We start from the raw sequence: 22,737 nt of genomic DNA on the forward strand, positions 1-22,737 counted from the left end.
TGCTCAACAGCACTGGAACAATCTCATAACTCCTTGCACAAGACACTGGAAGAAGCATTAAGTCTTTGCTTTCATCCTTGGTTAACTTAGGAAACTATTCTTCAAGAAGAAATTTTAGCCAACACCCCTGAGGCTGGGACAAAACCCAGCATTGGTGAGAATGGTCAAAGGTGTGACTTCTCTAGAACAAGCAATCACACCTTCTCAACACACTTCCTACTTCCTTAAAATCAGCTAAAATCTTCTCTACCGGACAAGCGCCCATGACTGACTGCTGTGCAGATGCAGATGTGCTCACAGCAAAGCACAGCAGAACAGCTCTCAGTTCAACCAGGGTTTGCAATGATGAGGCAGAGGAAAGGAAGGGGTGTGCTGCTGGGCATGTCAGAGACCAGCACAGTGAGAGGGGATGGCTGAACCACAGCTCCTGAAAATGCAGGAGCAGTCCTGGAGGACTCCCACAACTGGGCCTGGCTGCTGTGTCAGGTCATCCGAACACGTGGCTGTGGGAGGGAAAGATGCAGCAGGAGCTACTGAGACTGAACTGCCCCGTAGCCCAAGTGAAGGCTCAGTCCCCAGGGAGCTGCTGCTGGCAACTCTTCAAGTCACCCCTAGCACTCCTCTCCCTGGGAAATGCAGAGCACATGGTGGGTATCTCAGAATCTGATACATGAGTTTGGCTGGCCCACCATAACTCTGCACACCAGGTGTGTCCTGTCCGGGCCAGCATGAAAAGATGGCGCAAGTACCTCTCGAAGAGGAGTTTTGCCCACGCCTGCCCCCTGCACTGTTGGCACAGGTGCTTTGCAGCCCCTGTTGCAGCCTCACCCGAGGGGGGTCTCTGCGCCGCCCGTGCAGGCGCCGCCGTCGCCTTCTCAGCTGGGTACGTGGTGGTGGCCAACGCCAGGCTGTCCGTGCTGCTGTCTGCTGGTGGCACCACTCCGAAGCCTGAGCTCGGGTAACACGTCTGGTACTGACTCTGGCCAAGGATCGTGTATGTAGGATATTCCTGTTGGAGGAAAGCGTTAGTGGTGGTAGGATACCTCTTTCAGAAAACACTCTAATCAGGATGGCTTTTGTGCTAGAACATCCTGTCAAAGGAAAATCCACAGTCTGACTTTATCCTGTTTCTTTCTGCATATGTAAGACATTTCCCAAAAAGGACTGGGAGTTCTGACTGCCCAATGACCCCCATACAAGCATGTTTTGCAGAGGAGGCCAGTGATCCCAGAGCCACTCCTCTGCCTCCAGTGTCTGCAAAAATGAATTCATAATGAATGATCTGACAGTAGTAGGGGAGTTAAGTGGATGCCAAGGTACCAGTGCACTCTGTGCTCTGGAATGTGTGGTTTTGTCTTGCATTCTACTTCCTGATATCAGATGTACTGACAGTGACAGAAAGAGACTTAGGCCCTGGCTGAGGGCACAACCCCAGCCACGAGAGCTACAGGATAAACAGCCATTACTCATGTCCTGACTTCATCAAGTAATTATTCTGCATGCTGTGATAAAAGGTGTCCATTTATGAAAGTATTTATTCATTTAGGAGATCACTGAGCACATGGAGCTGTGCTTGAGGATTTTAATTTCTGATACGGATAATAAAAAAAGCAGTGACCCCAAATGTCATGTCACACTGTTCCGGCACATTGTGCTCTCCTGATTGCCTCAAAGAACAACCTGGGTTTGTGAACCAGATATCTTGGTTTGAAATACTGAACAAAAACTTTTTTTTCCTCTTACAGTTCCAAGCAAGTTTATGCTAATGAAAGAACTTTAAAAAGCAACAGCATAAGCACAGAAGTGTTTTTGTGCATCCACTGCATTTTCCACACTTCCTGTATTCTCTTTCTGCAAAGTTGGACACTGAAGGGCTTCTTTGTATATCCAAGCACTCAGAATGGCAGTTAACCACTGACAGGGCTGTATTATCACCCACAGAGGTGACAGGCACGGGAAAGTGCTCTGTGCTAGCTTGCAGGGCTGTTTGACTTTATTCTACTCTAGCACCACCAGAATGTACCTCCTACTTTACTGGGTTGGGGGTTTGTGTACAACCTAATTTCCTATTCTTGCTGAGGGAGAACAAAGGCATCCAAAAACCATCCACCCCTAATCCTCCCTGTAGGTTAAGGCCTCAAAATAGTTCTATTGTTTCTTCCAACACTGTCTCTCTCACAGAAATCTCAGTTGAAGACTCACCTCACAATCTGCAGATGAGGCAAGAGCTTTGAAAGGATGAAGAGAGTTTGTTGCAAAGGTCAAAGGGAGAAGCATCAGTACCACTGTGCTCCATTTGAAGCGATGCAAATATTTGGTGTTCCCATGTTAATTTTGAGTAATGTGTTAAACAAAGGTGAAAGAGATCCTGCACATAAATTTACCAAGGAAGATTTACCTGTGAGATGCTGGCTACTGCTGACGTGGAAATATTGACAACAGTTGAGGATGTAGAGACTGGACTGGCATTTGTAGTCGATGCTGTAAAATTAAGAATTACTGCATTAAATGCTTCTAGAAAAGCACGAGATGAGAAGTTGTGAAATAAATACTTACTAGGCAAATGTGCAAGCACTTGTGCTTCTAGCAGCACTCTGCTGCTAATAGCCAAAAAAGGGATGGGGTCTATTTTGACACCAGTTACATTTCAACTGGGCTTACAGAGAAGCTGTTTTACTCTTCAAAAAGTCCTTTCAAATGGTTCAGAAGCCTTTTCCCTCCATGGCTGCTAAGCAACTGGTGTAGTATTAAAAAGGTTTCACATTTTTACTACATTTTGATAAGACAACAATCATATTCTGATGCTCAATCAGTAGCAGTTAAAAATGAATCAGAATAAATTGATAAAAAGGATGTGACCGTGTTTAATCAGTTCTGATAAAAAAATTCTCTCAGCATTGAATTTGGCATATTTAGTCTAATTAGATCAAAAAATTTAAGGAAACAGTAGGAGTATTTCAAATAGTAGAAAAAGAGTGTTTCCTACTGGAGAAAGTGAACATCTCTCCCCACATCCCTGTGAGACTAGAATGGCTTTTTGGATGTGACTTTCTGAAATAATCTGTCAACAGCTCATAGGACAAATTCTTACAGACATGTAGTTGTTAGTACGAACTTGAAAATGTTTAATAGCCTTCATGTCACTGCATTCAGTTCACACAAAATACAAAAGAGGCTGCTAGAGCAGCATTTGGAAACAAGTTATTTAGCAGATTTTGGGGGTTTGCAGCCACAGGGTCACTCCATTAAACATTCCGCCACACAGGGTTTTGGGACCCTCAAGGATAACAACAAATAATGAAATCAGCACAAACAAAACCAGGATGTATAAAACCAGGTGCCACCAAGAATTATTTTCTTTTCTAAGCCACCTTCCTCTGCACACAAATAAAACCAAAAATCACTTTTAGATGCTAATGTAAAAACTTGCAGAAGTCCACGGTATCCCCTACTTTACCATCACACTGTAAAAAAGCCCTCACTTTCTGCAAATACCACCATGCAGAATTCACCCCAAGAACTTGAGCTTCCGAAGGCGTCGGTCCTGCTGCACCAGGAAAAGAGACCCACCATGAATTCTTAACCAGTGCATGCTGTGTTATGGCAAGCACAGATACCAGCTGGTGGCTCCTGGAAAATGTAATGGATCCAAAATATGCCTCAAAAAAGATGAGAAAACAAAAGAAACATATCTTAAAAGAGGTGCAGAAACATGCAGTATTTACAGGAGGTGAGAAATGTGAAGGGTGGCATCTCTGTGGAAGCAGAAACAAGTAATTAGCCCCTGGAAATCCCCTCATAGATAGGAGCAGCATTGTTCAAAATACAAGGGAGAGAATTTTTGGGGGAAACATTTAGAAAAAGGCAAAAAGGCTGCATGGAACAGCAATGAAGACAATCAAGGACCTACAGTAACTACACAGCTACAAGAAGCCCAGCTGTGAGAGCCAAGGGACCCGTCACAGACACTCCTCGTAAGCAACTGCTCGAGAACAGGGGGTAGTTCCCAAACAAAACTCCTTCCAGCTACACCTATGGAAACTATTAAGCCTGTCATGACCTCAAGAGAAGGTCTCCTCCTAGGCCCCTACAAAGTCCAGCTCTCCAGAAAAGACCTTTGCTAACCAAACAAACCTGCTATGCAGCCAGGGCAGAGGAACCCTCTGGAAGATAGATTGTTCCACTACTGCTCTCAAGACTGTTCTGGAGAGCAAACAGAAAGTGATTTTCCTCTGTAGTGCTCTGCAGAGACTGCTTCTCCACTGAGACTTGATTACGGAAGTTAAGAAATCATAGAAAAAAGATTCCAAGGTTTGGCATTCTCTCATATGAACTTTATTATTTTAACTCTGGTCTCCCTCCAGTATTCTTTTTAATTACCCTGTGTCTATACAATACTACATATCACATCTTTCCAAACAGCTCCCACCACACAGATGAACCAATTCTTTCTGCACTGTGGGCCAGTTCCTTTTATGTGTGAATGGGCCGGAACCGTGCAAAAATATTTGGTACAGATTTGCCAAAAGGGACCACTTCAAGGTCTCAGGTTTCAAAGATCATCTTCAAGGCATCTTGCCTTGAAGATGCCGTGACTCTTCTCTCTTTCTCCCCCATTTCCAGACCTCATCCTCAGACATTACATCCATACCTCCCCTGCCTTATTCATCCCAACCTGTTTTGCTTCAGTCATTTTAAGAGAGCCCAAACCAGATCCATGCACCAAAATTCCCCTCCCGTAGGTCAGTAGCATTGGACAACTGTGTATCACCCTGATGATTTGAGTGGAGAGAAAAGACAGATATTCCAGGGAATACTAATAAAGCAACTCTGTTCATCCTTGCAGCTTCTCCTCTCCACCACCTCCCTTGCACCACCCCCTGTACTGACCTCATCCCTTGGTTGACTGCTTGTTAATTTGATGAGAATCCAAAAGAGGAAAAGTTTCCTGCGAGTGTGCAACAAGTTCTACCAAAAAGTGACAGCATTTACACAGTTGGGGTGACTTTTGCACACTTCAGAGAGGAGCCTACAGGGGAACTCCTCACATCACACATTGTCCCAGCAGCACGGATTAAAATTCTTCTCCTACAGAGAAGGATTCCATCTCAGTGGAAGCCTAAGAAAGCTGGAGTTGTTCGGTTTGCAGAAGAGAAGGCTCTGGGGAGACTTTCAGGCCTTTCCAGTGCTTCAAGAGAGCTGGAGACTTTGTACAAGGGCCTGGAGTGACAGGACAAGGGGGAATGGTTTCCCACTGCCAGAGGGCAGGGATAGATGGGATATTGGGAAGGAATTCCTTCCTGTGGCTGTGGTGAGGCCCTGGCACAGGTTGCCCAGAGAAGCTGTGGCTGCCCCATCCCTGGAAGTGTCCAAGGCCAGGTTGGATGGGGCTTGGAGCAACCTGGGATAGTGGAAGATTCCCTGCCCATGGCAGGGGGTGGAACTGGATAATCTTTAAGGTCCCTTCCAACCCAAATTATTCTGTGATTTTATAATTCTTCTGCAGAGCAAGGCCTGACGTGTCTGTCCCCTCACCGATCCCCAGGGATCCATCTGCTCCCCATGGGACATCACTGGGAAATCTGCCATGGGTCATGTTGTGCAGAACCATTCCTGATCCTTGGCAGCTAAAGCAGGGGCTATAAAACACGATAATTCATTCTGTCGGTGAGAATATGGGGAGGAGGGTCACACTGGAAGGAGGGGAGTATTTCCAGTATTGTTTTCTTCATGGTATGAATGTGAAAAGTAAATTAAGGATAAATGTTACACTGGGCCATTGACTGTCACAATAATGCAAGCTGAGCAAGTACCATGACACAGCACATGGCCTTCTTGTCAGTGAAAGACATGCTAAACCCCCCTTAGTGTTAATTTTAAGAATTATTCCCCCTTTCTTGACACTCATCAGACCACATCTGGAGATGCCATTCAGTTCGTGGCCTCAAGCACAAGAAATATGTTGATAAAATTCAGTGGGTCTAGCAAAAAGACACCAAAGCAGTCAGGGAAATGGAGCATGTGCCCTGTGAGGGGCAGTTCAGCAGAGAGGCACTGTCCAGCTGGGAGAGGAGATGGCTTTGGGGACCTGGCACAGCCTGCTCATACCTGCACAGAGTTCACAGAGCAAGGCTCTTCTTGCAGGTGCACAGTTGGAGAAGGAGGGAAATGGTCACAATGTGAAAGAGGGGATGCTCTGACTTGACAAAAGAAAAAAGTTCCACCACAATGACAGTCAGATGCTGGAATTGGCAAAATCTCCATCCTCGGAAGTTTTGGAGACCCAACTAGATAAAGCTGAGCAACCCAGCTCTGAATTCAGTATCAACTACTCTTTGAGCAGGAGCTGAACTAAAGTTCTCCTGAAGTCTCTGAATTATTCTATGACAATATTTCACAAGAAACAAATTAAGAATTCCTGAAATGCTTTTTAAAATTTTCAGAGACATACACAAATTTTCACAATTCATCACCAAAACATAAATGGCAAATATCCAGCCTAAAAATTAAAGTATAAATTTATTCATATTTGCCATAAGCAACAATATTCCATTATTTGGCTATCTGGCACATTCACTCCTAAAAACTGCTGTGGAAGGTGGTGAAATTCAGCACCTGCCTTCTTAGATGTGCAACTTCCATCAGCTGGAATATTTGTAGGCTAGTTCTATAACGAGAAATTCACTTCCTAGCAGATCTACCAACCTGGGGTATGTGTGTGATGTGCAAGAGCCACCTACTTTCAGAAGGAATTAAAACCAAATGTTTAAAAATCCAAGTATTTCCTGACATCAAGTTAAAGACCACAAACAAAGAGAAATGCAAGAGCATTCCCAGTAAAGCATGCAAGAACACAACATTTAGTCTCCTCTCCCCTTCCCACTTGCTCTTCACCCTGTTCAGCCCAGCAGCATGGCACCAACGAGCCAGCCTGGTGCACACACGGGTAGGAGACAAATACAAACCCAAACACACACAGGCACAAAGAGAGAAGAGGCAAAGCATGAAGAAGCATGCACAAACCAAGGACAAGCGTGCAAGCCTCTCTAGTTTGCTATCTGGACTCAGTTAGGTGGAGAGAGATGCAGATAAAAACCATGCCAAGTTACCTTCAATGGAATAAGAATAATGTGCTGGGCTGGGCTGGCTTGTGGTTAACCCTGTAGTGCAGGTAAGAACACTGTGCTGACTTGTAGATGGAGTCTGAATTAAACCACTTTCAGGTTTCATACCTGGCCACAGTGCACCTGAATCAGATAAATTGGACCAGTTAAAAATACGCTGGGACCAAAAAGCATGCTGCTACCTCAGAGTAGTTCATCACAAAGCAAGTAACAAATGACAGACGGAGAATGTTTAATTTCGGCAATAGTAAGCACTGGCTGTGAGGCTGTGCACAGATTAGAGCTGCTGACAAAACTGGCTGAAAAAGAGAAAATTAAAAGCACCAATAAGACCAATTCGTAGAGCTTTCAACTAAAAATCTGTTTGTGTCACTAAAATTCACTGCCCTGTGGGAATGAAGGACCTGCCAATCCCTCTGCAGAGGCTGAGTTGCACAGCACTGCAAGTGCCATCAGCTGTTACACAGCCAGGCTGAAGTTGGGACCTATGAAGGTCGAGGTCAGCACTTCCACTAATTCACTGGGCTTTGGGTTGAGTATTTTAAAACAAGCCACAAGTCAGTAATTTTCAAAGACTGACAAAAACAAATATAGAGCTCAAAAGAAAAAAAAAAAGGCTAAAAAACCCTCCTAAATGTTTCTTCTAGTTTTCCAGTTGTTCTGAAAAGCTTGTGTAACAACCCTGGGGACAGCACAGAGAGAGCCAAGTGACTGTAGTTCTGTGTACAGGGCACACACAGCAGTGTGGTTCAGCTCAGGTGCCACATTAGGGTCAAGGCCACTGCACTGACAGGTACCAACAGTGTCTGACTGAGGCAGCTCAACTCAGGCCTTGCTTTTCAAGGTCTTCAGGCTTTCCTTTGAGTGTTTCCAGATCTACAGCCAAAGACAGTTCTCCCTTGTCCTAGTCAGAAAGCAGAAATAGGTTGAGAGGTTCTGCTTAAAAACAAGCAGGAGTGTGCAAAGCAGAGGGACAAAGGATATTTGGAGCTAGACAGAGTTCAGGGCCATCAGGAAGACCAGCCTCCCTTTTAAACCCCCCAAAACCAGTACCAGGGCAGCAGAAGCTACCTGCAGCCCTCCACCCGCTCTAGCAGGACAAGCCATTGACTATGAGCTCTAGGTCTGCTCTACCGAGCTGGACAAGAGCAGCAGCTCTTTGCTGCCACTTTGTCATAAATAAATTCTGCAATGGCCCTTTGATTTATTTACATACCTGATCTCAACACACACCTACGTCACTCCCCTCTCTACAGCCAGTCCTGCGGTTTGACACTTCAGTTGCATCTTTGTTACCATTTCAAACCTCCAAAACCACAGTAATTAGCAAACAAAAGGGAAAGGCTGATTTAAGAAAGATTGTAGATACATTGCAGAAACTCCAGGACAAAACATATGGGAAACAGATCCTCTAAGGAGAGTGGGAATAGCTGTGTTTGTTTAGTCTGGAAAGGGAGTGCCACCATCTCCAAGTGGGTGAGCAGTTTTTATAGGGGACAGTAACCAGCAGCTCCTTCCAGCACAAGAAAGAGGGACAAGGAGCAGACAGCAACACGATGTGATGGTCACAGGACACATAGAAGTGCCAAATAACCTGACGGTGAAACACAAACCCACTGTGAATGCTGGAGGATAACGCTCACACAAGGATGCTGCTGGCTGGATGCCAGTGCAGGAGCTGACCCGGCTCACATGTTACAGAATCTTTCAGCCCCTGCATTCCGTGACTGTCTCTCTGCCACAGACATGTCCTACTTTCCATACAGCAAGGCACACTCCTGGCCTGGGGGCACATGTCCTTCCCCTCTCATTCTGCAGGACAGCACTTGTAAGCCAGCACTGCCTCAAGGATGACGGAGAAGAAGCCGGGAGAGGGGAACAAGACTCCTCCATGTCCAACGGTAGCACCACACGTCACAGATGTCACAGGACACACCTACACACGTGGGAAGGCCCCACACAGCACACCCCATCACCTGTAGGTTTTTTTTGAGTTAATGTAAACCATCACATCCGTGATGTTTCTAAGACCAACTTACAGATACATTTATGCAGCCTGGATGTCACTACCCTTATTTTAATACTTCTTTAGTAAAATCTCTCCAGGCCACAAGTGCACCCCATGCAGAACAATGCACTAAAGCTTCAAGAGAGGTGACAAACTGGCAAGAGCACTGAATGCAGCGTCCTGACTTGGAGGGACTTCAAGACTATGTTTGTGTTTGTCAGATTGCTTGAATTTCACACTGTTTTGTTCCAGTCAGATAATCCACTGTGCCTTCTTTTTGGCACAGAAACAAACACACAGTACACACCAACCTCTGAAACAGGCCTTCTGGTGCTGCTAAAACATCTGACCAAGTTGTTGGCTCTCACCTGCTCACTGGAGATATTGTGAGCGGAAACAATTTGCAGAATTCCCTCTGCAGCATGCACGGTCAGTCCTCTGCCCTCCACCTCTCTGACACACCATGCAAGGTCCATCTTCTCAGGATGACTCAGCATGTACCACTCCAGTATGATTTCCATTACTGGAAATAATGACTTTTAACATCTTCCTAACACTTAACTTCACACTAAAAATTCAGGTGTTTAACAAACAGGCCTTAAAATCCACACCAAGACATTTCAGTAACTGATCACATTTCAGATGTTTTACAGATGAAAGTTCCTTTGAAGTCAACAGAAAACGCAAATCTCTTGCCAGGTCTTCAGAAGAATTTCTAGTGTTACAGAGTATAACACTGAAGCAGATGAGTATCCCTGTATTCCAGAACCTTTGAATTTAAGAAAACAGTCTTCCCAAATATAGCCGCCACTACTGCCACCAACAAACGTCACACACACAACACACAAAAAACCCCCTTACACCCTCACTCCCTCTCTCCAATTTTAGAAGTCTAAAACACCTTTTTTTAACAACTTCACTGGAACACTCCACATATTTACAAATATTTGCCTTTAAAAAACTCAACACTTGACACAGTAAAGCACACGAGAACACAACAAACAGCTTCAGTGCACCATCCACAAGAAACTATCAAGAAACACCAAATAAATGAAGCAAAGGAAACCACCAGCCATTGTTCAGATACAGCAAAAAACAGCACAACAAGGTACTGAAACCAAAGTGCAGGCACCCAGGGAAGAGGAGTATGTTCCAGCAACCATCACTAATTACAGTATTAGTAATTTATCTTATGTTTAACAAAACTGAGTCTGGATTTATTATCTTTTCTACAACATCTTTCAAAGATATCATGACAAATCAATTGTTTTGTAATCTATAGAAAAGCTGTCAGCAGCTAATAAAAGCCAGAAATGTAGCTGGTATTATTCAAAGACATCTAATTCTTCAACTAAAGAAAAATTCATCAAAATACATCAAGATACTAAGATTTTAGCACTACAGATAAATCTCCAAGAGGCTCAGTTCATTTGGTTGTATAGCATGACCACAAGCCCCTGAGACAGACACTTAGAATCACAGAACTGTTAAAGTTGGAAAAGACCTTTAAGATCATGAAGTCCAGCCATTAACCCAACACCACCACCATGTTCACCACTAAACCACATCCTTGAGTGTCATATCCACACATTTTTTGAACACTTCCAGGAGTGGTGACTCCACCACTTCCATGGGCAGCCAGAGTGCTCCCCCAGTTCCCTCCACAGGAAGCTCTCATCAGAGCTGGGTGCTGAGGGACAAAACAGCCTTTACTACCTTCCATTTTTTGAGAGCTGGCAACATTATATAATATTTACATAAGAAACCAAGCAGGGCAACACTGCAAATAAAAAGAGAAGTTAAAATGTTCATTTTTAATAATCAGTTATAAAATTTGATACGTGGGGGGGAATTGTCATGTGGATTTTTTTCCCCAGTGCCTGACACTTTAATACTCCGGCTGTTCATACAGACTAGGGAATGAGAAGCTGGACAGCAGCCTGAGGAAAGGGACCTGGGAGTCCTGGTCGATGACAAATCGGCCCTGAATCAGCAGTGCCCTGGCAGCCAGGAGGGCCAACCCTGTCCTGGGGGCATCAGGGAGGGGATTGTCCCGCTGTGCTCTGCCCTGGGGCGGCTTCACCTCAACACTGGGGCAGCTTTGGGCACCTTAGTATAAGAAGGAACTAAAGCTATTGGAGAGTGTCCAAAGGAGAGTCATGAGGATGGGGTAGGGTGTGGAAGGCAAGCCTTAGGAGCAGAGCAGGCTGAGGGCAGAGCTCAGCGGGGGCTGCAGCTCCTCCCCAGGGGCAGCTCCGATCTCTGCTCTGGGGGAGCAGGGACAGCACCCAGGGAATGGCTGGAGCTGTGTCAGGGCAGGCTCAGGTTGGATCTCAGGGAAAGATTCTTCCCCCAGAGGCTGGTTGGGCACTTCCCAGGCTCCCCAGGGCAGTGGGCACAGCCCCAAGGCTGCCAGAGCTCCAGGAGGGTTTGGACAACGCTCTGAGGGCCAGGGTGGGATTGTTGGGATGTCTGTGCAGGGCCAGGGGATGGACTGGATGATCCTTGTGGGTCCCTTCCAGCTCAGGATATTCTGTGATTCAAATGTACAGAGTATAAGGAAAGGCCAGGCAGCTCCTTTCAGCAGCTAACCCACCCAGAAGTTATATTTTTCTGTCTGTGCTACTCATCCTCAGCTCCCTTTATACACCACCGAGAAAGTCAGACATCATTTTCTAGAATAATTCAACACTCCAGAGGTGTTTCCCCCTCTATGCACAGGGTGGATAGTTCAAACCCCATCTTGGAGCTTTAGTGACAACAGAACTCTGATCCTTCAAGCATTTGCAAAGACTGGAATGGCTATCAGAGGGCTCAGTTATTAGAACAACCTAAGTAAATTATTTGCCTAGTAAACTTGGAGACATTTTAGCATGAAATCTCATTTGGTGAAAGGTGAAATAACAAAAATACCTTAATCTTAGCCAGCAAAAAAAGGAAAGGAAAAACACCTTCAGCAGAAATGCTATAGTATGGGGTGTGGTCATTTCAGTGACAAGGAAACTGCACAAACACAGCTATACCACAGTTGGAGAAAATTATGATCCCAAACTAAGAACCATCTGGCAAACTTCATGGGGAGACATCCAAATTAACAACCAGGAAAACAATTTTGTAAGAAATCATATTTTATAAGATGAAGTCCTCTCAAGAGATCAGTGCCCACCCACAATTTAAGTTACATTTGTGCTCTCCTACAAACTCTTCTCTCCAACATCCTTGGTCAAGCCTAACATTGGCTCTTTAATGAGACATAACACAGTAATTGCAGGCACCAAGAAGCCTTTAAAGTCACTTCTTACCAAAAGGAGGTAGTCCATAGGTCTGCGTGGTCTGGGGGTAGATAGTGTAGGGCTGGGACTGCTGTAGTGCTTGGTACTGAGGCTGACCAGGGTAAGGGCTCATTGTCTCCGATACTGGTACAGAAAGGATATGTGCATATGGCCTTAGTGAAAAGAGAGAACAAAGGTCAGAAAGAACTATTTACCTCATGCATCTTTCAGCCTCCAAACCAGAAGACACATTAAAAAATGGCTTCAGAAAGAATAAACCAGTCAGACTGACATGTGCTCTGTACCATAAGCTCCTTGTGCTTCCCAAGGCAGGCTCTTGAGTTAACAGATGCTGCCAGCTTCCTGCAGTGACACCAGAGAAACTCTCTCCTCTGGGATGCTCATTCCAGGACTGGCAGGGCAGGGTGAGTCGGGAAGGACAAACTCCCCATTCCAACAGGCATAAGCAGTTAGTCCCACTTACCATGTCTTACCTAGAGCTTCTGCAATATAGTAGTATGTGTAAGAACTAGTTGGACACATACAGAGACTACACAAAAGCAAGCAGGGGGGGTTAAGGCCTATCCTGCTCCAATGGGACGAACTAAGAAAATCCCTTAACACGGTGAATGATGAGAAAATCTTATATTTCCCTTACATTTATTTATGTTCAATTTGTTTATTTGTCAAATATCATGGGCATTAATCACCAAGACTATTGTGAAGGAGCTCATTTATCCTTGTGATCATAAAACAACAGTCACTAAAGCCAAATAGTGACTTCTGCCAGCTTCAGTGTCCACAGCAATTAGTATCTGCTGCCAGCAGAATGAAAGTGGGATTTACAGCATTAGAGAAATGCATAAAGATTACTTCAGAAAGAAGTAAGAGTTACAGAATTCAGTAACAATTGCTTGACTTACTTTGCAGAATATATTTGTGAGGTATAATCATTTGATGACCTTGGGATATAATCAGTGCATGTCATAACTGAAAAAAAAATAGTTTGTATAATTACAGAGGTGCTTTCAAAACTCAACAAATAAAGACAAATGTCAGTACTCACGGTACATTTTAACCAAGACACAGGATTTACAAAGGGTTTAGTGCTCTGAATATCTGTTTCAAAGCAAATTCTCCAAACACACTGTTAAACCGGACAAAAAATGTACTTCTTGCCAGCTCACAGCAGGTAGATCAGTCATTCACACTATTCCTCCCTGTGTAACAGTGCTCTTTCTCTTTATCAGTTGGGACCATCAAGTTTTGCCGTTGTCATGATAAAACTCTGATTTCAGTCCTGCCCAAAACCCTGCATATTTGCCAAAGGGGCTTCATCTGCACCAAGCATAACATTTCTGTGTCCCAGAGCAGAGATCAAATGCTTGTTTTGCCAAGGTCTCTTCTTCCCCTACATACTCTACCCCAGCATGGTTCCAGCAATCTGTCTTTCCTGTAAAAAGGAGTGGCTCAAGCTCCACAAACTTAGTTCCATACATCCAGTGAAGCACAGCTGCAGTGCACAAGGCCCAGGGATTCCTCTAAAGAAATCTGGCAGTTCCACTTAACCAGATGTTTCCATTTTTCTGCTTGAATAAATCCAGTGAAACTGGAAAGACAGAGTGGCTCAGTCTGCAAATCCAAGGAGGAAATGTTTCAAATGTTCTCACTCAGCACAGCCTGTGGCTCTGGTACACCCTGTGTGGGACAGCTCTCAGTTACACATTTCCGGGTCGGGGTGGAGAAAGAGGCTTGAGCTGCTATGGCTTAACCCAAGAGCCATTAAAACCCCCCTGGATTCACATGAACTGACCCGATTAAATACTCAGCTATCCATCAGACTAGGAAAGCAAGGATGGGCAGGACCCCAGCACAGAATTTGGCTCCATGCAGCCCCTCTGGCACACGCCAGCATCATAGTGCATGATGCTGCTGTGAGCTCCAACTTTTTTTGACTATGTATCTGCATAGTACATGGGTTTATCATTTTTGATCTACAAGCACCATACCCAAACCCTTAGTAAACACAGCTGCACTGCTGTGGAACCAGCTGATTCCTCTCTGGAAGCAGACAAAGCACCCAGGGCTCCAGTCCTGCCCAGGAGGGGATCCAGGCTACAAGAGACCACACCTTCCCTCTTCCTCTGGAGTGACTTGATTAACAGCCTTCAAAAAGGCATATGGTCATGGATAACAGCATACTCTGCCTTGGGACTTGATCCAGATGCCAATGATGTGCTACAACAAGTTAGGCTTTCCATATCTGAACAGTCCTACGTTACTGTTTTTGTAGCACCACGTAGTTTAAAATGTCATCAGTTACACCCACTGAGCAAGACAGTCGGCACAGGCAACCCTAACTTTAACCCCAACCTTGATGTGCCTTCTGCCACCTCAACAACCCTCTCTTGGTGTAATCTGACGACCAGCATCTGAGAAGTACAAACCATCAGTCACACGCTCTGAACCTTCTGAATGGTCCATGAATCACCTTCCTCTGCTCCTCAGTGTTTGCCTTTACTCATGGTGCGAAACCCACACAGCACAAGGATAGAACAGGAAACACAAACTGGGAACTTTCGGACCTAAAGGCTTTCATTTAACACTTGTCAGATGTTCCCACATCTCTCCTGCAAAAATGTCTAGCTTTATGGGGCTTTTTTACAGAATGTCAATATGCATCTGAATAGTAATGTAGTAATGATATTTCTAGAATTATTATTTTTAAAAGAGCATATAAAGAACTAGGTAATGGTGTAAAAAAGCAAAAATTATATTGCATGCAATTTCTGGGATTTGTAAATGGTTTATCCAGTTAGGCAACATATTTTGTAGGCTAAAACTTCTGGTAACTCCTGCAACATGGCAGCACATGGATTAAAATAGCAGAGATGAAATCAATTACAATGGAAAGTTATACATTCCGTACTTCCAGTCAGGATGAGCTGATTTACATTTAGAAATAAGTATCTGTAGTCAAAGGCCTTCCACACAGGAATCTGACTTTCCTAATAACCTCCAGCCCTCTTTTTCCAGAAGAAAGGATACATTCCACTTCTCACTTACTATGCAGTCTTTGTATTTCCTGCCCGTTTCCTCGCTGTTTATTTCCTAACGGCTTTCTGCAGACATTCAATACAGTTCATAGTCTATTGCTACAAAAGACCCAAGCAGCTGTGTAGAGATAATGATTTATAAAACATCTTTTACAATAGGCATTATAATTGATCAACTCAACCCTCAAGAAAAATCATGCCTAAGGCAGATAAGACACAGCAGTACCCAGCAGCAAGCTGGGGGACAGTGACACAAAAATATCTGTTAGAAACAGCTATTCGCTTACCATCAGGCATTAACACTTTGTAAACACTACAGCAAACATACACTTTACAACTGATAGCGAGGGCAGGCTAAGGATTACAAGGAGAACACAAAGCTTGTGCTTGATGAAGCAAGGGACCAGTGGAAGAAAAGAGGAAAGACAGTGGGAGCAGAACTCCGGAGATACTCACTCTCACTGGACATGGGAAGGTTTGAACCAAGGCTTGAAGATTCAGGTTTCTGATCGCTGATCTCTGTGTTGCTCACATGACTGCCAGGACAAACAAAGGCTCAGCATTAGCATTATGAACTGTTAAACTAACATCCTTGGGCATCTCAACCCCCAGATTCATAACACCCTTTTGGACCACGCCAAACTGACTCTTCATGGAATCTAGCCCTGTGCTCTTTGACATTTCACACGGAGATCCCAAGAGAGAGATCTGCAGCTGGAATTAGACATTAAACTATACAGGGTTTGCATGGCCAGGTTTTGGTAGTGGGGGGAACTGCAGGGGTGGTTTCTGTGAGAAACTGCCAGAAGCTTCCCTAGTGTCCGACGGAGACAAAGCCAGCTGGCTCCAGGACACACCTGCTGCAGAGGGAGCCCACCAGCAACAGTGGGAGCACCTGTGGGATAAGGTGTGTATTCCAGAAGGGGAAAAAACCTGCCAACTGCAGCTGAAGAGAGGTGTGAGGATATATGAGAGAAATAGCCCTGCAGAGCCTAAGATCCATGGGAAAGGAGGGGAAGAGGTGCTCCAGCTGCCAGAGCAGAGCTCCACCTGCAGCGCACGGGGAAGGAGCAGCCCAGGGGAGGATGGAGCTCCCAGAGCACTGATGGCTGGTATCATACACCCCTTGGCTTCTCCAGTCCCCCAGCTGGCAGCAGCCAAGGAACTGCTGCCATGAGTGGTATGTGTGGCCCTGCTGTCACAGGCTCCTGTGCCCACGGGCATTGCCTCACTGTGTTTGTCCCTGAAGACCAGTGTTGAAGCATCCTTGAACTGGGGGTCACTTCTGTACTTACATATTCGCAGGTTACCGGATTATTTTGGATTTGTCCTGCAATGTTTCAGTTCCATGTCAATGTTGCTTTGTTCATGTATAAAGTAGGAAGTACAGGTAATTTCTGAATGAAACTGCTTTCTCCTTGATGATTGACTTCCTGGCTTTAGTTTTATTATTGGTAGTTCTGCAACACAGCTTTTCATGAGGTTTTGAGGTATCTGTGTGTTGTTCTGACATTCTCAGACCGCAGTTCTCAAGATTAAGGAGACAAGGTAACTGCTTATTGCTGCTAAGAGGGAACTTTGCTTATAGCTCAGGTGTGCATCAAGTACAGTGCTTTCTGCCTCCCTCCATGACCTGAGTCTACTCAACAAAAATAACTGCACAGGTTTTGTGTTGGATGAGCAAATTAAACTCTCAGGGAGAGCCTAAGGGTGTCTGAGATGACCTGCACAGGGAACACAGGGCCATATGAGAAATGAACCCAAATCTTAAAACACCTTCCTCCCACCACTCCCTGCTTCCTGGGCTCACTGAACTCCTGATTTTCTCTCCCTCCTCCACCCCTACCAGCGCAGGGGCATGGGAGAAACAGGTCCAATAAATTCTTTTAAACTAATCTGTTGGTCAAACTTACAATAATGTATAGTTTTATCAAAATAGAGCCAGAATATTTAAACAGAATATTTAATCAAGTTAGAAATGCAATTTTATCCTTCCCCCCTCTTCTATTTTTAAATACTATACAAGGACGTTTACACTCAAATCTCGAGTTCCTGGCACCTACAGGGAAGCCATGATTGCAGTGACACACAGAAGAAGGGACAGCATCCACCCCAGTGTGTTCAGACCTGCCCTTGGGCCCTTTGTAGCCAACACAGGGGAAAAAACCCTTGTAGGATGTGATTCCTCCAACCTCAGATTGGCCAGAAAGGAAGCTTGTATGACAAGCTCAAATTTCTAACTTTTGGAATATACCACGTCCACTCCTGCAGAAATGGTGGTGTTTCCTCCTCACTCCTATTGGGATGGTAGAGACTCCAAAAAGAAATCTTTCTTCACTGTATTTACTGTACTCAGAGGAACAGAATAAATCCTAATATAGCTATTCTCATTATAAGTAATAATAATAATTCATTCCTAAATACAATAACCTGCAAAAAGCATCTACTGAGGCTAAAAGAACACAACAGCTTTAAACAGGAGAGGCTACCAATTCAAGAGGGTTTCATTTCTCAAAGCAGTTATGCACATAGTTTTATTGGGAATCATAGCAAAGATATTACTAAAATACAGTGAGTCTCACCAAAATAAATGCATGCTATGTGCAGTACATGTCAGTCTCATCACATTCTGTGAAAATCATCAGTCTTGATGATGCCATTAAGACTCTTTATAGCCACTATTATAAAAGCTTAATATCAAAGGGACAGTTAATTATTGTTTTATTTGGAACTTAATCTCAAAATTATATTAAACACAAAAGTGACTTTATTTCCCCAAGCTCTGTGAAAAATAAAACAACAGGCAAGCTTCTAAAATGGAAGCTTTATAATGATAAAAGAACATTAAGAACTCTTCCACACTAAAATCAAATTCAAAATCCCATACCTCAGGCTCTGTTCTCTGGATTCCTGCATCTTGGCTTTTTTCACCTGCAAAGAATAAAAACGTTTAGAGCCACAACCACCGGGAGCTGCCCTTGAGGGAAGCTGCACACCCAGCCCTCCATCAGCACACCTGAACTGAAGCTGCACACCCAGCCCTCCATCAGCACACCTGAACTGAAGCTGCACACCCAGCCCTCCATCAGCACATCTGAACTGAAGCTGCACACCCAGCCCTCCATCAGCACACCCTGGGCTGAAGCTGCACACACAGCCCTCCATCAGCACACCCGGGACTGGAACTTCTCGGGATGAGAGGCCATTGTGCCTTGTTCCCCCATGATGGGAGACCTTCCCCCTCTGTCAAACCATGCCCTTGGTGTTATACGGAGAGTAGTGTTTTAAATTGTTCTATGGCAGGAGATCAGAACTAGATGATGTTTAAGGTCCCTTTCAACCCAAACCACTCTATGATTCTATGATATGAGTTTTCCTTTAAGTCAATTGTTAAAGCCATTTAAAAAATCAATAAATATCTGGACAAGTTTTCATCCTCTCTTCAGATGATCTTGGTATACGTGGTAGTCAGTGTGAGTGTGCAAACAGCAATTTTGGATTTCAGTTTATCATGTCCCTGCCTCAGCTGGCCAGCCTTGGCTTGTCCCCATTTCAGCAGGTTTGGAAAAGAAATTGTCCCTAATGTCTTTATGCTCTGCAATAACATTTACAAAATCTTGACCCTTCAGTGAGATGCAAACCCAATGCCTACCAATCACCAATCAATACAACTTATGCTACAAAGTGAAGTGAGAGGGAACAGTTTTAAACAGTCTTTCAAGGCCTTGGAAAGCACGTTCTCTGTTTTGTGCCACATCTTTTAACACATATTTAATGCAGGAACAGCGTGATTTAGTAACCAGAACGTAAGGTTGATGTCTGAGGCCCAAGGAGGGAGTGCTGTCATGGTGTGCTTCACTGCCAGCTGGGCCCTGCAAGATCCCATTCCAACTCCAATCCCCACCTGTCCATCCTTCTCCTGCATAAGCCTTAAAAAAGGCTGTGGAAACCTCTTCAAATGCCTTCTTTCAACACACACTCCCCTCTGAAAACCTTTGGGAAAATGCTGAAGGTTTTTTTTCCCTTTCAAGTGACAAGATCACAGTTTGAAGACTCTTCATAGAATCACAGGATCGTTTGGGTTGGAAGGGACCTTCAAGACCATCCAGCCATGGGCAGGGACACCTTCCACTGTCCCAGTTTGCTCCAAGCCCTGTCCAACCTGGCCTTGGACACTTCCAGGGATCGGGCAGCCACAGCTTCCCTGGGCAACCTGTGCCAGGGCCTCACCACCCTCTGAGTAAAGAATTTCTTCTTAATATCTAATCTAAGCCAAACTTTCAGTTTGAAGCCATTCCCCCTGGCCCTGTTCCTACATGCCCTTGCAAACAATTCCTTACCAGATATCTTGTAGGCCCCCTTCAAGTCCTGAAAGGATGTAAAAGTGAATTCACTCTTTTTAAAAATAAGGGAGAAAAGAAAGATAAAAACAAAAAACAAAAAAACAAAAAACAAACCAAAAAAAAAACCAAAAAAAAACACAAACAAACAAACAAACAAAAAAAAAAGAAATTAAAACAAGGAAATTATGGGGTCTACCTCAGGGATTCCTGTTTCAGTTTTAGCAACCGCAGATATTCTCTCTAAGCTGTTCTGCTGCACTGCAACAAGTGACATGTCTCCTAAGGTACATCTTTGCTCCTACATCCATCTTTCTATTTTCCACCAGTTTGCAGCTTACATTGATTTTTATAAAAAAAAAAAAAAGAAAAAAAGAAAAGAAAAAAGAAAAGAAAAAAAAAAGAAAGGAAAAAAAAGCGCCAAGTGACATATTCTAGCTGATCCCAGCTCCCAAAACACAAATTTCTATCACTGAAAATCCAAATAATTCTTTGTGCTGGCAAGCTCTGTTCCTGCCTCAGCTCTCCCAGCGCTGGAGTTCAGCTGTACTTACTGAGCCATAATCAAAGTTTTCCTCCTGTTGTCAAGAGAACAGGTGCTCTACAGCTGACTCCAGCTCTGACTGACATCGCAAATAATGACCAGGCCCAAGCAGAGCTGGGGACACTCCTCACACCCAGCTCACCCCCTCCTCACTCCCACTCCTCACTCTGTTTTCTAGCCTTGTGGCATGCACAGAAACTGTTTCCATTCTAATTCTGACTTGAAGAGGAAAGATACACTCAAAAACCAGGGACCAAACACAAGCCTGTGTAATATGCCAGGCAGCAGTACAGGGCTAAATGATCGAACACTGAGTTAGAAAAAACACATTTGGGGACCAATTATTACCATCAGTCTCCACCAACACAAGCAAAGGACCTGATTTGTTTAATTAATTTTTTTTTAAAGTAAAATACATTAAACTCGAAGTCTGATGACTTCTCTACAGGCTCCTTTATGGCTTCAGTTATGAACAGTTTAACATAAACATTATTTTCTGAAGTAACTTACTGATCTTATTCTTGCAATTAAGAAAAAATCATTTGTGAAAGAAAACAAGTGTGCACAATATCAGCGCTGAGCTACTCAGCTGACAGGATTTTGCAAACCTGACTTCAGTTTCCTTTTTTTTTTTTTTTACATCAGAAAAATTCACTTGTTTCAGGAATGGCCTCATTATTAAAAGAAAACCAAAACAAAACAAAAAAAACCATCTTCTTTTCCTCCTGTGAGAACGTGCCACTATACCCAAAATACTACCTCACTTACTCTCTGTGATCAATCTAGTCTGATATTCTGTTGCAGAATGATTGACTGGCATCGGGTACTTAAAAGAAATTCCCGAGAAAATATTCTGTGCTGAAAATCACAGCACAATCTGCTTAGAGGATGCTTCCAAGTATTGAAAATTAGCTGTACCCTATGTCTCATGCCCTGAAGAATAAAGACAGCTTTCATTACATGAGGATGTAATTAAAGGTATTTCCTTTTTTTAATACTGACAATTCAGTCTTAAATCTTACCAATAGCTAGAGTTCAAACTATATGATTTTGCTGCTCGTTACACATTTTGTGCATATTACTCAGGCCCATCATCTGCAGGTTGTGGCGGGCAAGTTCTGAACAATTGTAAATTTACATTTCCACTTGACTTTCCTAAGTTCCTAAGTCATAAAATTGTACAAATGACATTATAACATATTTTTTAACTAATTTAACTGAACAACATAAAATTCTCACATTAAAAAAGCATCAAAATCTTTCCAATGAGAACACCCCCAAAGTGCCCTCAGTACATTATTCTGGTTTTGTGTGCAGTTGACAAGGTCTGCAAAATTACAATAAGCTTCACTCTCAAAGTTAACTTGGCAATTTCTCACTGAGTTTCCATCAGGTTTAACTGGGAAACAGAGCATTAATACAAACATTTCTACTTAATTCCTATGCTATTATATTTTAGATATACTAATTTAATTTATCTCATGCTGTATTGATAATTATTCTACCCAACACTTCTGTGCTGTGATAATACCAGTTATTGATAATGCAAACAGTACTGCAAATACTTCACAAATATGTAGCAACTTTAACCTTCCAACATGCTTCCCCCTACTCCAACACACTGTTAAATAAAGCTTTAAAAAAATGCTTTCTACCGGTGGAAACAAGAGATCACAGGATCTTTTCAAGATCTCAGGCACAACAAGAATTAAAAACTATATACCCTGTAATAACCAGCATGCTGCTTCTGTCCCCAAAATAGCAAATTTTATTTTCTCTATAACAGGTTTGAAATAGTCTGGTTTTCTGAGCATAACAAGTAATTATTTTGCATAGAAACATTATAGAGTTCAATCATACATAACTATTGCTTTATTACTATTGCCTGTGCAGTTATATTAAATAAATGTACAGCACATTTTACTAACAGCAAAATGCTCTTTCTCCTCTGGATAAATATACTAAGAATAAGCCTTCTTTTCCAATATTGATTAAAATAACTGTATACTGAATTTGTGAGATCACCAACTTGTCTTATATTTTCATTTTCAGCCTTTTTTAAATGTACTTACTGGTTGTTCAGGTAAGTCTTGTGGCTCTTCCATGGGTATTACTATTTTAATGCTTAAATGATTCAAATCGTGTGTTCCTCAGCAGTCTTCAAGGCCTGTCAAGAAAAGGTGTTCATAGCTTTATGTACTTTTTGGGGGCTTATCATGTAGGCTATCAGAATATTAATTGTTATATACTCCTCCCACAAAACTCATGTTGCCATCTCCCAAATAAAAGACAAAATTCATATATGGAAAGATTTCATAAACAAGGGATTTAGCTTTAAGCTTCGAAGATACAGATTTTTCATGCACATGGCACATTTCTACATCATTTACTTG

General features: G+C 43.4%; 1 protein-coding gene across 5 annotated transcripts in view; it reads right to left on the reverse strand.

Annotated features, from left to right (window-relative positions):
• EYA3 (EYA transcriptional coactivator and phosphatase 3) overlaps nt 1-22,737 on the reverse strand; it is a 56,283-nt gene that overhangs the window by 13,807 nt on the left and 19,739 nt on the right. For 2 of the 5 annotated variants that reach the window (XM_064634913.1, XM_064634912.1), the window contains exons 2-9: nt 22,417-22,511; nt 18,348-18,391; nt 15,917-15,996; nt 13,328-13,394; nt 12,435-12,577; nt 7,110-7,247; nt 2,399-2,481; nt 829-1,009 (exon numbers count right to left, since the gene is read on the reverse strand). In XM_064634913.1, coding sequence (XP_064490983.1) covers nt 829-1,009; nt 2,399-2,481; nt 7,110-7,247; nt 12,435-12,577; nt 13,328-13,394; nt 15,917-15,996; nt 18,348-18,391; nt 22,417-22,449 — 769 coding nt within the window. In that variant the 5' untranslated portion in view covers nt 22,450-22,511. Of the gene's footprint in view, nt 1-828; nt 1,010-2,398; nt 2,482-7,109; nt 7,248-12,434; nt 12,578-13,327; nt 13,395-15,916; nt 15,997-18,347; nt 18,392-22,416; nt 22,512-22,737 lie in introns of those variants that run through there. The other 3 variants (XM_064634915.1, XM_064634914.1, XM_064634916.1) reach the window with 2 other exon arrangements.

The sequence above is a fragment of the Pseudopipra pipra genome, chromosome 24, assembly GCF_036250125.1.
Source record: "Pseudopipra pipra isolate bDixPip1 chromosome 24, bDixPip1.hap1, whole genome shotgun sequence".
Lineage (NCBI taxonomy): Eukaryota > Metazoa > Chordata > Aves > Passeriformes > Pipridae > Pseudopipra > Pseudopipra pipra.